The sequence below is a fragment of the Podarcis raffonei genome, chromosome 5 (genome assembly GCF_027172205.1).
Source record: "Podarcis raffonei isolate rPodRaf1 chromosome 5, rPodRaf1.pri, whole genome shotgun sequence".
NCBI classification, from domain to species: domain Eukaryota; kingdom Metazoa; phylum Chordata; class Lepidosauria; order Squamata; family Lacertidae; genus Podarcis; species Podarcis raffonei.
Window position 1 is genome coordinate 60,134,472 of NC_070606.1, and position 16,863 is coordinate 60,151,334.

Below are 16,863 nucleotides of genomic sequence, written 5' to 3' on the forward strand. Positions count from 1 at the left end.
TGCAACTCTTTGGCTCGGCCCTTTATATGCCTTTGCTTTTTCTGTAATTTCCTGTCTAGCCAAATGCTTCAGGAGTGCCTTGGTCAAGCTGACCTCTGCTCGCTTTCCCCCTTCTGCTCCCTTCGCTCTGCTTTGGAGGTGGAACAGAGGCATATATTTGTGCCCTCCACCCTTCCTCTTCCTTAGGTCAAGATGCACCCTGAAATGGGTGGGGCTGACTGCCAGAAGGGCTTTGGAACGCTAGCAGAACTTCAGGTATTTATTGATCTCTTGCAGGCCAGGATTAGGAACAGGGACAGGCCCTTTTATTTGAGTTCAGTAGCGAGGCAAGGAAGGACAAGAGGTAAGAGTGAAGCTGTTGGTCTTGGTATATGGCTCCACTGCGGTGCTGGGGAATCAATAAGGCCGCAGGGTCTTGCCTTTGCTGCAGGCAGGCATAAATCACTCCCACCCATTCCTCTTCATGCCTTGACACAGGCCTGAGGGCTACCCCCCCCTCCCCAACCCACAAGACCTGATGGATTGCAAGCAGCTGCTGTCCATCTGCCATTTCTCCAGGCTTTGCTCATTGCCTGGGGAGGGGGAGCACTGCAATGGAGTCAGCGCTGAGTGAGGGGAGAGGTACCACTTTGCTATGACCCGGACTTTCAGCCCGACTTCTTTAAACATCGCATGAAGGCTCCACACATCGATAGCTATCTACACTGTCGTCCTTGATCATAGGACAGCAGCCTCACTCCTCCTGCAAGGTGTGTGCTCCATCTGGCTTCATAGTCACCAGCTGTTCCCACCCTCTGCTGCACCCGCGGAGAGAAAGAGCCTTCTCAGGGATTGTCCTATAAATGCCGTGGCTCGTGAAGTAGGGCAGGGTTTCCCAAGCTTGAGTCTCTAGCTGTTTTTGGACTACAGCTCCCATCATCCCTAGCTAGCAGGGCCAGTGGTCAGGGATGGTGGGAATTGTAGTCCAAAAACAGCTGGAATATGGGAAACCCTGAAGTAGTGCTTCTCCAGGCATGGGGAATGTTAGGCCCAGCAGTCAGTTGCAGCCCCCAGCCCTCTCTGTTTGGCCCTTTGGACTCTCAGGCCACAACCTTCTCTCACTTTGCTCCTTGAGCTTTTCAGTGGCTGGAATTTGTCCTGGAACTCTTGTCTGGATGGAGGAGAGGGATGCCATAGGCGATGTTTACATTCATTGCCCCACCCACTTCTGGGCATGTGGACCCCTGGAAGATTGCTCAGAAAGGAATGTGGCCCTCAGAGTCCCCCACCCCTCTGCCTTCCTCTGCTATTTCTCCGCTTGCCCCTGTGGTCTTGCCTCCTGCAGCAAGAGCGAAGAAGCAGCAACCCCCAACGGAGGCACTGCATACCTCTGTGTTTTTACTCCACTCTATGACTCAGTCACACAAACGCCTAGTTTTTTTAAAAAAACAAAACACAACAACCTTTATTGGCAGGAACAAGCTCTATGAAATGTGGAGCTGGAGAGCCCTTTGGCACTTGGGCTGGTGGAGTGGGGTCGAGGACTCTTCCCTGAGGTGACCAAGTGACCCCCTACACAGGGCCTTTGCCCTCCATGCTGTCGGCCATCACAGTCCATTGCACATTAAATAACTCCACAGATAGCACCAGACCCTCTTCCCCAATCCCTTAAAGTTTAAGCCTCAGGAACGTCGCGGCTGGAGCGTGTAGCAGGCAAGGGCCCAGACGCCTGGTTTCCCTCAGAGATACGTCACAGGGTTCTGTGCCCGTGGGCAGGAAGGTGGCTCCTCCATGCCAGTGGTAGAGGTGGGGATGCCTGTGGGACTAGCCAGCAAACAGGGCCGCCCCCAAATACGTGGGCTCCTGAGGCAGAATTCTTCAGCGGGTGGAGCTGGTTGAGGTAGTCGCTCTGGGCTGGGCTGCTCCCGTGCCCATCTGCCAGAGAGGCAAGAGGAAAGGGCCTCTTCTGAGCAGTGCTACTTTCTTGGCCTGGGTGGGGTAGGGGTGGGGGTGGAGAGAGAAGACTCTATAGCCTCCCAGCTCATTTCAGCCCCATTTTTGTCCGTAGCTGCCAGCCTCTGTAAAAATAGGAAGCAGACCGTGCAGGCTGGGCTGTGATAAGCAGGCAAGGGGCAACAGGCACTGCAAGGACAGTTGTTGTTGCTGCTGCTGCTGCTGCTGCTGCTGCATGTCACCCCAAGGCTGGTGGTGAGGCAGGGAGGCAGGGAGACAATCCTTTCAGCTATCATTTTTGTGCCAGCTGGTATCTGCTGTTTGCTCTGAGTTTTGAGCAGGTTCTGGGCCCAGGAACAGTTGAGAACCTGAATTCCTTGCACCGCATTTGCCTCAGACCAAGTTGCTGGCTAGTCTCTGCTGTGCCTCTTCATCCCATTCTATGTTGGCTCCATATTCATCGCCTACAAGTGAGAGGAAGAAACAGTGGCTTTGGGTTACTTTTGACGGTGACTCAGAAACTACAACTAATCCAGAATAAGGCAGCCAGACTGGTGACAGGGAGCAACCGCTGGAACCATATAACACCAATCCTAAAGGCTCCCAGGACGTTTCCAAGCACAATTCGAAGTGTTGGTGCTGACTTTAAAGCCCTAAATGGCCTCGGCTCTGTATACCTGAAGGAGCACCTCCACCCCTGTCATACAGCCCAGACACTGAGATTCTCCTCTGAGGGCCTTCTGGTGGTTCCCTCACTTTAAGAATTGAAGCTACAGGGAACCAGGCAGAGGGCATTCTCAGTAGTGGTGCCCACCCTGTGAAACACCTTCCCATCCGATCTCAATGAAATAAACAACTATCTGACTTTTAGAGGACATCTGAAGGCAGCCCTGCATAGGGAGGTTTTTAATGTTTGATGTTTTATGGTGTTTTTATAGTTTGCTGGAAGCCACCCAGAGTGGCTGGGGCAACCCAATCAGATGGGTGGTAAATAATAATAATAATAATAATACACTAATGGCCAAATTTTTGGAAACCTTTTGGAAAAAGTGTATTTCCAAGGTTTGATGGCTCATAACATCACTTTTATTTTTTGTAATACCATAAAATATATATCAATGGAAAGATAATTAAATGAAGAATGTAATGCAACAAAGTTTGTAAAATTATCTGTATTCTATCAAAAGTTATGGCCAAATAACCAGAAAAAGGAAACACAACTTGCTTGGGTTGATATGCAGTAGCTTTCCTTCATTTGAATGTATTTTGGGGCATTTACATTCCCATTGAGGACCCAAATTCTGCCCACACCTTTTGCTGTCATGCAACATAACATCATAACACTATGCATGTTCTGCAGTGCTGTTGCAGTGCGCATCTCCCCCACCCAGGTTTGGCCATAGCCAAGGCTCCCTCGCTGTTCTCTTCTTACCCGTGTGGCACCCGTGTACCCAGATGCGGTGTCCGTCATACTGGCACTGGCAGCGAAGGACATTGTTGGAGAAATCCGACTCAGCTACCTCGTGTTTCGGATTCACAACCACCTGGTAGGGCAGAGGGCAGAGACTGCTGTAAGTGTGGCTCAGAGAGCTATTGTGGGAGGGGGATGTTCTGTGTCCAGAACAGTCCACCTGCCCATCCCTGTCACTTGCCACCACTTACCTGGAAAATGTAACTCCCACTTGGCACATCGGTGATGTCCACCCACTGGCAGTCAATGTCGTGTCTGTACGTGTCCCAGCAGCCTACGCTGACACCCTGCTCTCCAAAGTTGGCACAGGCAAAGCGCCGCTGCTGTCCTGTATGGGAATGACCATAGGTTGGGTTCTCAATGCACTGGTACAGAATAAGGCCTGCCCTGCATCACTACCGAGGTCCTCTGCTTTCAGGGGCTGCTTGCCTGCATAACTTAGAATCATAGAATTGGAAGGGACAATGAGAGTCATCTAGTCCAAGCCCCTGCAATGCAGGAATCTTTTTGCCCAACGTGGGGCTTGAACCCACAACCTTAAGATGAAGAGCCTCATGCTCTACCGACTGAGCTATCCTGCTGACTTAAGCCTTGGAATTTTGCTATGCTATTGTCTTCCTTAGTGGGTCATGCAAACCTCTGTTCTGGATAATGTTTTTTAAGGGTAAGGTAGAGGGCACTGAAGGGACGCGGGTGGCACTGTGGGTTAAACCACAGAGCCTAGGGCTTGCCGATCAGAAGGTCGGCAGTTCGAATCCCCGCGAAGGGGTGAGCTCCCGTTGTTCGGTCCCTGCTCCTGCCAACCTAGCAGTTCAAAAGCACGTCAAAGCGTAAGTAGATAAATAAGTACAGCTCTGGCGGGAAGGTAAACGCCGTTTCCGTGCGCTGCTCTGGTTGGTCAGAAGCGGCTTAGTCATGCTGGCCACATGACCCGGAAGCTGTACGCCAGCTCCCTCGGCCAATAAAGCGAGATGAGCGCCGCAACCACAGAGCCGGTCACGACTGGAGCTAATGGTCAGGGGTCCCTTTACCCTTTACCTAGAGGGCACTAGAGAGGACTTTATGGAACGGGGGGAGGGGGCGGAAGTGGCTCGGAACAAAGTTGGGGGACCCCAGCTGTAGAGGCAACCCCAGATTCTGGCTTTGCCCCTGCACCCTCTTGGCACTTACCATCTGGGCAGTTGGTGTCCTCCAGGCAGAAGCTGGCCTTGTGTCCTTGAGCCACCCTGGAGCCATTGAGAGTCAGCAAGTCATAGTGGGTGAAAACCTCTATGCTGTGGTAGTGTCTGTGGGAGGAAGGGCCATCAGGAGCCTGCTGTGCAATCAGGGGAAGGCGAGGGTTGGGGAGAAAGTGGGCTGGGCTGGGTAGTGGCCACTGGAGCCCTTTTTTTGGGTGGGGAGGAGCAGAAATCTGCTGATCCATGAAGCCCGTCAGTGCAGGAGGATTAGGTGGGGCTGTCGGCTGAGCTACTATTATAGCTCTGCAACCCCGCTCACCCATAATGACAAGCCTGGTGTCAACGTTGCTATTTTCCCAGATGCAACAAACTCCGCTCGCACCACAAAACATCTCGCCGGGGGTAAATGCTGCTTTTTGGACACGTGAGCCTCATCTCACAGGGAGAGGAAGCCACTGGGTTTGGGGAGAGGAAAGGAAGTCTGGACCACATATGCATAGCGGGGAGAACCTGACAATCAGTTTCTGGCATCCAGCTCCAAATCCTGCACGTGCTCCATAGGGCACCTGCATCCCTCTGCTAGCGGTGAATATGGCAGGAGTGGCAGCGCTGTGTCAAGAGGGAACCCCCTACCTGTGACACTGGTGCCAGATCCAGGCGTGGCGCCCAGTTTTTGGAAGGAAGTCAGCCCGGCCGAGGTTGTGGATCTGCGAGGAGAAGCGCAGCAGGCGCCGATGGCCGTAGGGCCACTCCATGCGATCGGCAGAGGCAGAAAGGCAGCCTTCTTCGTGCGCACAGGACAGCATGCTCAGTGGGCGGTCCTCTAGATAGGCAGTCTCCTGCACTATTTGGGCACTCATCACCAGATCTGGGGCAGCTGCAAAGAGAAGTCCAAAGTTACACAAGGTGTCACGCTGTCCCAAGTGTTTGTGTAGTAGTCGGAGGTTAAACTCTGAGGACAGACAACCTTGATCTGCCGTACTGCTCCCTCCCAAGCGCCTCCTGAGTAGCTGTATCCTTTGAACTCAGCACTGCAGTCCTTGGCTCAGCTTTGGCATATGGCCAGAGACAGGGCCTTGCAGAGCCAGGCAGAAGCCCGGACCAGGTAGATAATGTGGCCCCCCTTTTCTACCCTGGGGATAACTGAGGTCTTATAAATAAGTAAGTATATAAATAATTTTCACAAACGTTATGCTGACAAATAATTTTATTTCAAGACCCCAGTGCATCCCCTGCGATTGTGAATATGCTGACCGAGGCCCCCTTTGGAATCGGAGGCCCAGGCCAAGTGCCCATATGGCCCCCCCCTCTGTCTGGACCTGGCCAGAGATGAATCTGCCTGCCTTCCCCCAGGACAGAACTATGCTTCTCATGTTTTTTATTTATTACGTTTATATGCCAATTTTATCTTCCAAGGATCTCAAGGTAGGCTAGGCTAAGAGATAGAAGGCGACTGGCCCAAGGTCACCCAAAGAGCTTCATGGCCGCGTAGGGATTCGAACCCTGCTCTCCCAGGTCCTGGTCCAAGACTCTAACCATTATGCCACACTAGCTCTCTACGTGGCTGCTACATCCCCGCAGATGTAGCTGCCGTATCATGTTATGTGCTGCCACCGATGCTGGTCTGTTCCCCTTTCCACTCACTGCTGGTGCAGGTGACTCCGGCAGAAAAGCGCCCCCCTCCGGACGGGCAATGCACAGGCCCATGGTGCTGGCACTCCAGGATAGAGAGTTCGGTGCCTTTGCAGCGCACGCCGCTCAACACCACCTTGGCAGCGTCAGAGTTTCCCTGCCAGTACCACGTCTCCTGGAAAGAGAGCAAAGGCAATTCTGTTGAGCAAAACCCCACACGACCCTGGGAGCGTTGCGTGCGAAGCAGCCCTTCTTCATCGCACAAGCTCCAAAGTGCCCTGTTCAACTCCTCCCCAGCTCTGGATACTTGGACAGGAAGCCTCAGCCTCCATCTGTGCGACTGGGGAAGTGAGCCACATGCAGCTGACTGCTCAAGGCAGGATCAGAACCTGGCTCTGGGTGCAAGAACTCACCTGGAGAGCATGGCTGGCAAAGCCCAGCCCCAGTTGCCGGCACATGACCATGGCTTCCTGGAGTCCCCAGTGTTCCCCGCAGACGGCACCCCAGCGCAAGGCACCTCCCCTGGAAACCAGGATCTCAACCACGCCCTCCTCTGGAGTGCGCCCTCCAGCCAGGCGTACCTGAAAGGGGGAAATGGATTAATGGGGCTAGATCATTCCAGTGTGGTGAGGTCTGGGTCACAGGTGTACCTATGGCCGCTGCTAAGAATTCAGAGAAGGAAAGGGCTCAGTGACTAAGGGATGCAGGCTTGAGGGCACCTCACCTCTTGGATGAACCAAGTGGCAGCTGTTTGTCTTCACATGGGCTTGAGATGGGCCTCAGCCTCTTTCCAGCCCCCCAGCCCTGAACACTGGGCCCAGCAAGTGTCATTTCAGCTACCAAAGTCCAAAAGAATAACACCTGCTTCCCCTCCTCGTGTTATTTGTCTCGCTTCCTTTGTGCCCCCAAGGAATCAGGTCTTACCTGGCTCCGAGCTTCTGTCCGGGGCACATTACAGCGAACAGCTGCATCTGATTCGTGACGGCACCCCGTCTGCATCGCCCCTTGGGAGCGGCACTCTGCCAGCGAGCGCTCGTAGCCCCTGCACCGCACTCTTGTCCAGTGGATGGGACCCAGGCCTGTAACAGGAGCCGCTTTTAGTAGGGATGGACAGTCACCAGACTGGCCTCACTGCTTCCCCAACCTCTGTTTTCATGGAATTGTAGAGTCGGGAGGGACCACGAGGGCCACCCAGTTCAACCCCCTACAATGCAGGAATCTTTTGCTCGACGTGGGGCTCAAACCCACGACCCTGAGATTAAGAGTCTCACTCACGCTCTACCAACTGAGCTATCCCAGCAGGATGTTTTGCTTGGCTCTTCCTCTCCCTGCTTCTTCTTCTTCCTCCCCTGCCTCAACAGTCCCTTGGATCTCTCTCCCCAGCCCACACTCTCCGTCACCAAAGATTCCTTCTGCCACCCTCCATGGGTCTCCCTTTCCCCTTCCAAACTGTGTGGCTCTGTGGCGTCTTCTAGAGGGCCCAGAACTGGTCCTTTCCTTGTCTCTCCTTCCCCCATAGGATGAGGGAAGCGCCCCTGTAATGCTTGCATAGCCTCATCCTCCACTCACCTTGGCCCAGCTGAGCCCTGGAAAGAGCTTCTCGCGCCGTGCCATATCCCAGTTGTCGGCACACCACACTGGCGGCAGGCAGGTCCCAGTCTTCATCACACACGGTGCCCCACTGGCCACCAACCAGCACTTCCACACGCCCTTCACCTATTTGTGCGCCCGCACGGAGACGAACCTGCTGCTCCTGCAGGAGTGGAAAAGTGGATATGAGACAAAGCAGGCATGAGGGCACCTGCCTGTCTTAACAAAACTGCAACTTGAATAAAATATTGGTATGGGGCGGGTAAGTGCCACCCCACATAGCTTATCACAGGATGTGGCACATGCACACCATTTGAATGGCAATGCCCATCAACTTTGGGGCAGCAGCCCCCTCAAATATTTTATTGGGGGGCCGAAGGGACGTTGCCCCCCAGGAGTTGGCTGATAGGACTGGGTGACTTCTAAAGTAGCAATGGCAGGGAAGACCAAGAGGAAAATAATGGTTTTTTTGCCATGACAGTCCAGTTGCTGGTGGATTCTGCAGTTCCACTGCACCATCAGTTCTCCCACGCTTGATAGGAAGCCTTTGGTCTAGTTCTTGATTTTATAGTCTTATCTTTTGTAAACCGCTTTGAGATGTTTTTCTCCCCTTTACAATCAAGTGGTGTTTAAATTTTATGAAATAAATAAAGGAATCCTTCTTGCAAGGTGTGTCTGACACCGACTCTGCCCAGTGGGAAATGTGCCCCCTTCTGCTTACCTCTTTGGGCTTGGCCTGGCCAGGCAGCTTGGCTCTGCTAGGCTGGAACTGTGGTCCTGCTATACAGCTGACCAGGGCATGCATGCCCCCGGGACAGGAAGGTTGGTTCCTAGCGGGGGGAGGCACATGCAGCTTGCATTCACCCAGATGGGCCTCTGTGCCCAGGCACTTGATCCGGTGGATCCAAAACGTGTTGTTCGCGGTCAGGCTCTTTAAACTGTAAAATTAAAAGGCGGAGCTGATAGGGAGGTGCGTGGACCCCATCCCAAATGATCTTTCCTCTTACAATCTTTGCTGGTGCTTCAAAAATTTGATGCTACGGACTCTTGGGAGCAAGCAGGGAAAGGGGAGGGGGGCAAACGAACCCCTGAGACCCACATCTCACTTCTGGCTCTGAGCCTGCAGCAGATGTTGCCCACTCTGACTTTTGGACAGGGTAGGTGAGAGGGGTCAGCCTTGTGCAGAGATCTCATATTCTGGCCTCTAGAGATGATGCTTCTCCTTCCTAGCATTTCCAAGTCTCCTCTTATCACATTTTGATTGTGCACTGCTGAACAGAAGAACAAGACTAGTAGAAATCCTCACCTGGACCGTGGATCCTTCAGCTTCTGATTCCAGAGTTTCCTGAAGGGTGAGAAGATTGAATATCAGTGCATCAGGAGAGTGGTATTGAGAACACCAAGCACATGGTGTGTGACTGGAGTTACCACTTCTATAGAGACCCAAATGTGCTTTCTATTGACACTTTTTGCAGTGCTTTTTTTCTGGGGGGACGCAGTGGTACGCATACCCCTAAACATCTTGTGTATCTTTGTACTTTTGTCCATTTACTGTATTTATTTTCCCCGATTTGAACTATAAAATGGTGATTTATTTATTTTTTGAGTCAAAATTAGAGTACCCCTAAACATTTTTTAAGAAAAAAAGCACTGACTTTTTGTTTGGGTGGGTTCTTTATCAAAAAGTTAATCATCATAGATTCTAAACACTTATTCTACTGCTATTACTAATAGTCATAACAATTTATTTATTTATCACCTTTCTCACACATCTCAAAGCAATGTATGACATGTAATAAAAATAGTAAAAAAAACCAACAACACAGAAAACAGCAGTAAATTTAAAAGACACAATACAAAGTAAAAACCCCTGCCAGAGCCTTATTCATCCAACTGCCCTTCCTTTCTCCCACTTTTTCCCTCTGGGGGAGCTGACCACATTTCAAACAGCAACTGGATGCTGCTACTGTTGTCATGCCCTCACCACCACCGGACTGCTGGAAAGCTGCACGGTTTCTCCTGTAAACAAATTCCAGAGCTGTGGCAAATGGTACAAGAGTGCCAGCAGCCACAGAAAAGGATGGGTAATCTAAATCAAGATTGTGCAGCTGTACCAAGGGCCTTGGCATCTTTAGCTGAATCCTCACCCTCATGGTCTGGGAAGATGGGCCCAAGTCTCTCCACAGCCTGCTTTGGCTGCAAGAAATATGTTGGTCTGGGGAGGAAGCCTCCCAGGCTCAGAGCCAGAAACAGCAGGTCCTTCTCCTCTGTGAGAAGCTGCCTGGGCCAGCCCCAGCCTTCTCTGTAATTACCCCACTGCGGTTTGGCTCATCCCGCCGGAGAGATGGTCCTGGCACCCACACCTGCTCATTGCAGGGCTATATTTATAGAGAGAATGGTGGGTGGAGCATGGAAGATGAGCAGAAGAAAACAGGGGCACGTGGGACTACCAGCACGTGAAGGGGGGGCATGGTCAGATCCCACAAAGCCACAGGAATGGGACAGGACAGTCGTGAGAGACAAAAATGGACACTGAGGCAAGACATAGAGAGGCCATTGTGCCCCAGGAAGCCACTCATGCGCACCAGTCACCTGTGTATGCAGGACTATTGTGAAAATGGTGTTTTTAAAAAAACCCAAATCACATACTTCATAAGACTCTGAGGTAGCTCAGTTGGTAGAACAGGAGACTCTCAATCTCAGGGCTGTGGGTTCAAGCCCCAGGTTGGGCAAAAGATTCCTGCATTGCAGGCGGCTGGACTAGATGACCCTTGTGGTCCCTTCCAATTCCACAGTTCTATGATTCTATGTGAGAACAGCCATAGCTCAGTGGTAGAGCATCTGCTTTGCAGCAGAAGCTCCCCAGTTCAAGCCCCAGCATCTCTAAGGTAGGGCTGGGAAAGATTCCCTCCCCAAAACTGTCAGTCAGCAGAGACAATAGTGTTAGAGATGTGGAGTCGACCCTAGAAGTTAAGAAATGCTAGGATTTGGGGTTCTTTGTGATATGAAGGGAGAATATAAGCTGCAAGGGGGTTCCTGGCTGGCTGAGGGAAGAGCAGAGCTGTGAGCAACAGAGAACCATTTTGCAATTTTTGCAAAATTGCAAAAGTAGATCAAAGACTATTCATGCATGCCACAACAGCAGCAAGAATTTTGTTAGCCCAAAGGTGAAAGTCACAAGAATCATCAACGACTGAGGGGTGGCAGACGAAGATGATGGACTATGTGGAGTTAGCCAAGCTGACTTTTAGGATCTGGAACCAAGGCGGCCAGAAATTCCAAAGAGATTGGAGTAAATTTATTGAGTACTTGAAAGATTATTGCAAAAATGTGAAGACACTAGCAGGACTGAAATAAATCTTGTAATGTAACATAAAAATAGTATCTGATCATGGACCAAAACATAACTTGATATATATTGAAGGACAGAAACTGGCAGTTGAAATGTGCATGCAATTTATTAGAAATTGGGAAACCAGTTGAAGGGAAGGAGGGAAGTCGTGTGCTCGGCGGAGCAAAAGTATTTGATTTGTTTTTGAAAAGTTGTTATATTTTGTGTTCCAAAAAATTAAAAATAATAAAAATTAGAGAGCCATTGAGGGTCGTCAACAACTCCTTGTCCCAGGTTTGACCAGAGACTGGAGATTTGGAAGGTTACCAGGGTAACTGCTCGGGGAAAGGGGGAAATCTTGGCGAGGGTGAAGGAAAGACTGCCTGCACTGCTGTGGACCATGCTGTAGGATCTGAACCCTCTCCATGCAGATGGAAGGTGTAAATAGGCGAATAAACCCTATTTCTTAAAGCATGACAACCTCTGCTGTGTCCTCTGTTCTCAAAAGGGACACAGAATCTGTGTGGGCGCCTGAGATCCTGTGTGCTCTTGCCATGGCTTGGCAGAAAGAGGGACAGGTGCCAGGCTTCTGTAACAATAGCAAGCAAGGTAGACCTAATCATCTGACTTAAACAGCTTCCAGTGTTCCTATGCACCAAATGCTTTCCCACAAAACATCCTGTACTGATGCATATGCGCCCTTTGTGCATGCACATCAAGCTGCCTCCCATCATGGGTGCCCTCTGTTGCTTTCTCAGCCGTATCTGCACCACTGCGCCCTGACAAGGCAAGTTGCCCTTCAACCTGGGCAGCCCCCTCCCCCCACCGGTTCTGACCTGTAGAAGCCTGTGGCAACTCGTCCTTCCTTGGGGAAGCCCAGCATCCCACACACCACTCGAGTGTTGTTGCGTGTCCAGCCGGCATCACACACCTGGCGCCAACGCCCATGGATTTTCACTTCCAGGGCGCCTTCTGTGATGGGGGAAGCCAACTTGGCCCTGGCCAGGATGGGCTTGATACGCACCTCTTCCACTCTGGAGTCCTGCGCGAAAGAAAGGAAATGGTACGTGTTACTTCACTCGTCCACAGATGAGGGGAGACATGTTTGGGTTTGTCTCCCATTAGGCTGCAGATTTATGGCCAGTTACTGAGGAATATGTACCATGAAACTCAGTTCGGCTCACATCTGAGCAAATAGGCATGAGATGTGGGTCTAAGCCAGATGTGGGGAACCTTTAGCTCTCCAGATGTTGCTGAACTCTGTTTTTTTTAAATAATCTTTATTGCATTTTAGAAATACAAACAGAAAAAAAAAAAAAAAAACGAGCAAAACCACACACAATACAAAAAGAAAAAAAAATGTTGCTGAACTCTGAGTCCCATCATCCCTACCCATTGGCCAACTGGCCATGACTGATAGGAGTTATCGTTCAGCGACATCTGGAGGGTCAGAGGCTGTCCACACCTGCTCTAAACACCTCTTGCAGAGCTCCAGTGTCCAATGAGAGGCCCTCACCTGGATGCGTGCCGTAGCTGGGTTGGATCGGCGTAGACCTGTGCAGATCACGCCTGTGTCCTCGTTGTGGTTGCAGTCTGTCACACCCCAGCCGTTGGATTCACATTCAGCCAAGGAACTTTCTGTGCCAGAGCAGCGCATGTTGTCCAGCCAGATGGGGCCTGTGCATAGACAGAACAAGGATTCCTAGCTATTCTTTTTCCAAGCATGGCTGTCACAGCCCGATTTCCTCCAGGTAGGTGCCACTTTCCTAAGAAAACCCATACTCTCCTATTTATACTGTAAGGCAGGGGTAGGCAGAAAGCAGACAAAAACCTACTGGTAGGAGACCCCTGGGTGATCTTCAGTAGATGATCAAGGGTTTCTTAGCTCCCAATTTTAGTTGCTTGAAAACAGGAATGATAACGCCTTATTCCTGTACCCACTTCCCTGGGAGGGAATCCCATTGAGCTATTTCTGAGTTAACATGTATAGGATTGTACTGTTAAAGAAAAAACACCCATCCTTTTCTAAATGAGGCTGCTGAAGGTGGGTGGAAAGATGGAGATGATTTTGGAGCAAAAAGACCCCTGAGTTCAGTTTGGGTACCAAAACCAGGTTTCTGTGCTGCTTATGTGCTCAGTCATTATAAATAAATATCTGCCTCTTTGTACCTGGTTCTGGATGGTGAACATTGGGGTTCAAGTTGGGGGGGAATCCAGAGTATATCCCCTAAACCTGAAGTCTGCCCATCCCTGCTAAGGTAACTCTTCCCATTAGCACAACACCAAAGCATTTGACATTAGAACAAGGACTTAATTTATCATGCAGATTTCTCTGGGCAGATTGACTGTGCTAATCGGATGCCAGCCTATCTGCGACGACATGAGATATTTTCAGACCTGAGATATTTTCAGTAGAATTACCTGACCGAAAAGAAAAGAAAAAAGCGCCATGGATATAAATTAGCCTGAACGAAATACACTGCATCATAGACGGGGTCTGGCATTTCACAGCCCCCTAGACCTGGATGCATAGGTTCAAGATGGAGACGTACGTTTCAGCTGTGCGTGCCAACAGACAAGCCCATTTTCAAAAGTAATTTCTCCACCTTTGGTGCCACTCCAGGTTGGCATCTCTGTGCCCTTGGCAAGGCAGCCAGCACTTTGGAACACTGAACAGGGTTGAAGTGAACCATTAACAGGGAGTTCCTTCTAAAAAAACTCCAGGTGGCACACTTGCCCTGCTCTTTATGGTGCCCCTTGCCGAGAGCAGTTTTACTGAGGTGTGCCAAACCAAATCTTCCACCCACTGCGAGCCCTTGGTGATACTGGAGCTGATAAGAAGGCTAGAGCCTGACCAAAGCACTCCTTTCTAAAAAGGAAAAGTGCTGCACAGCTCAGACTGGCCTGGAAGCAGCATTTCAGATCCTGAAAACAAGGGCCCATGATCTTAATGTGGACTGTGGTTACTTGACAGTGAAGACAATGCTCTCTGTACCTGCTCAGAGGTCCTCTTTGCAGGTCCTCAGCTTGGAAACTGGGAATAGGTCAGAAGGCTGAAGTCTGCAGGATAGCTCAGTCAGTAGAGCACAAGACTCTTAATCTCATGGTCGTAGGTTCAAGCCCAACATTGGGCAAAAAGATTCCTGCATTGTAGGGGGTTGGACTAGATGACCCTCGTGGTCCCTTCCAGCTCTACAATTCCATGATTCTATTATGAAACCCATCTAAATCTGAGCCCAGCAGCAGCAGCACCCCATGTCCCCCCATTCCAGTTTCTCCTTACCATCTCCTGGGCCGTACTTGGCACTGTGCGCCCAGTTCACGGCACCTTCGTAGCCCAGCTCCCTGCAAGCCACGCCCGCCACATGGATGTTGAAGTCGTCATCACAGACGGTGCCCCACTGCCCATTGTACAACACTTCCAGCCGCCCTTCGCCTACTTGGCTCCTGGGCCCCACCAGCCGCAGCTGAATCTGTGGACGCTGGGCCCCGCTGGGCACAGCCAGGCATGCCAGCAGGAGGAAGGTGAGATGGGAGAGCATCGTGGGTCCAAGGATGACTGGGAGACCTGGGAAATATGAGAAACCTGATTAGTGGAAACATAGTTTTCTGGGTAAGGAACGAGGTCAGGGGAACTCCCTACTACAATGAATCCATGTTTGATCAGGTATCATTACAGACACACAAAGTTACAGGGTGAGAAGGAAAGCGGCTGGGTAAGTCTAACAGGGTTGGTACTTCCCAAAAGACTGAATTTTGTACTACAGCAGGGTCCTCCAGTTGCTGTTGGACTCCATCTCCCATCAGCCCTAGTCAGCATAGCCAATGGCTAGGGATGATGGGAGTTGTAGTCCAGAGTCATCACGTTAGTTTTTCCCATCCTATTGTCATGCTAGGGACAAATGAAGACAGAATAAAACTATGCAGTTAAATGGTTTCTATTGTTAATTACTGCGACTGATTTTTAAAAAACATTTATATCCTGCTTTTTCACTGGAGACTTTCAAGGTGGCTTGTAACACAGTATTTTAAAACTAACACTCGTTTGGGAGAGTGTGCGTGAAAACAGCCAAAACAAAAAATTCAGGACCAGGAAATGATGATAGTTATCCCACGCGAAGCACCTAGCACTGATTCTGTACAGGGTTAAAACACAACAAAAAACGCACAGCCCGTTCCTCCAGGATGAATGGATGGCCGACAGACAGATGTGGAGGGACAGAGAGACAGATGTGAACAGGTTGAGGCAAGAACATTCCAGCCACCCACACGCGCGGGATGGTGACTTATAATCTTCTGCTGAATACCTCCAATTCAGAGAGCTGAGATGTTTGTTTGTCTGCTTTTCCTTTATTTAGACGCTGCCTTGGGTGGTTTTGGGGGGAGGGGGACGGGAGTAGCGGTTGTCAGTGTTTTCACCTGAGAATGCAGAGCTCGCAGAATCGGAAGGGACTCCAGAGTCATCTAGTTCAACCCCGTCATGGGAGAGAAAAGGAAACATTGCTGGACCCTCCCCTCTTTTATCGTGTATTTTTTCCCAATACACCCCCCCTCAAAATCAACAGAATGCACTTGCTGTTGGGACCCACGTTCCATTTCTTTCTACCACCTGGTTTTGGGGGGGTGGGTTTCTGTCTTGCAAAATAACTAACGCGCCCAATTTTTTTGGAAAAGAGTTGCAGGGGACCCCCCCTCTCACCCACCCCCAAAATAATAAATCTCCCCAGAAATCCAGAGCCAGTCCCGCAAAACCTCTCTCCCCAGCGAGACTTCCCGTCTGAATACTCACGTGCACGCGCGGCTCAGCCAGTCCAGGAGAAGGAGAGACGGGGCTTCAGGCAACAAGTGAGCGATGCTGGCGGCCACGAGCGACGGAGCCGGAGAGGAGAAGCGCAGGGGCTGCGGGCGCTCAGGCGGCGTCGATCCCGACCAGGATGTCCACGCGGGGCAGAGAGCGAGATGTGAGCCGAGCCTGTCCCCGCGCTGCCGCCTCTCGTCCGCAGCCCGTCCCGTCCAGCCTTTTTATCGTGGCGGCCGCCCCCTCTGGCTCTCGGACAGATCCGAGAATGGGCAGGGCAGGACGGAGCCTCGGCTGCCTGGATGCTCAAGAGGGAGGGGGGCCTTCAGTAAGAGCCCACGAATAGGGTGGCCGCAGCCTGCCGCTGCTTTCTCCATCTCAGGGGGGGAAAACACTTTTGGAAGGTCCCTTTGCGTTTAAATCAGGGCTGGGGAAGTGGTGCTCCTCCAGATAGTGTTGGAGGGCTCTTTCCATCATTCCTGACCATTGCTCTTGCTGACTCCGGCTTTTGGGAGCCAGAGTCCAATAAGAAGATTCCTGCTTGCCCAGGGGTTGGACTAGATGGCCCATGGGGTCCCATCCAATTCTACGATTCTATGATTCACAGGTTCGCCAGCCCAGTCTTGAAAGCTGCCAAGAGAAGAATTCAACAGCTGAAGTATTGATGCATCTGGGGTAGACTTCACCTGTTGGATATCCTCCTGAATGGGCACCTGGGCAGAGAAAAGGGCAATGTGATTTGCAGGGAGGATGGGGAAGTCCCTGCCAGGATGCTGCCAGTTGAATGCTTGTGTTTGTGCCTCTCCAAACCTTACGTGTCCAGGATTGAGTTGGCCCAAAGTGCATGGGCATCCTGTGACCCTGTTGGATGACCAGGGCTGGAGAGATAAGCTATGCCACATATTTAAGGGGAAACCCAGGAGGCTCTCTG

General features: G+C 51.1%; 1 protein-coding gene across 1 annotated transcript; it reads right to left on the minus strand.

The window, feature by feature from the left end:
* Positions 1–1,318: 1,318 nt before the first annotated feature.
* LOXL4 (lysyl oxidase like 4) lies at positions 1,319–15,934 on the minus strand. The gene is made up of 15 exons (XM_053389519.1): positions 15,924–15,934; positions 14,418–14,702; positions 12,651–12,811; positions 11,971–12,176; positions 9,110–9,148; positions 8,525–8,741; positions 7,783–7,966; positions 7,138–7,292; positions 6,627–6,794; positions 6,226–6,388; positions 5,215–5,458; positions 4,574–4,689; positions 3,595–3,731; positions 3,365–3,476; positions 1,319–2,396 (listed from the first exon to the last, which is right to left on the minus strand). The coding sequence occupies exons 2-15, from the start codon at positions 14,674–14,676 to the stop codon at positions 2,326–2,328; spliced, it is 2,232 nt and encodes a 743-aa protein (XP_053245494.1). The 5' UTR covers positions 14,677–14,702; positions 15,924–15,934; the 3' UTR covers positions 1,319–2,325.
* Between the last annotated feature and the right edge of the window lie 929 nt (positions 15,935–16,863).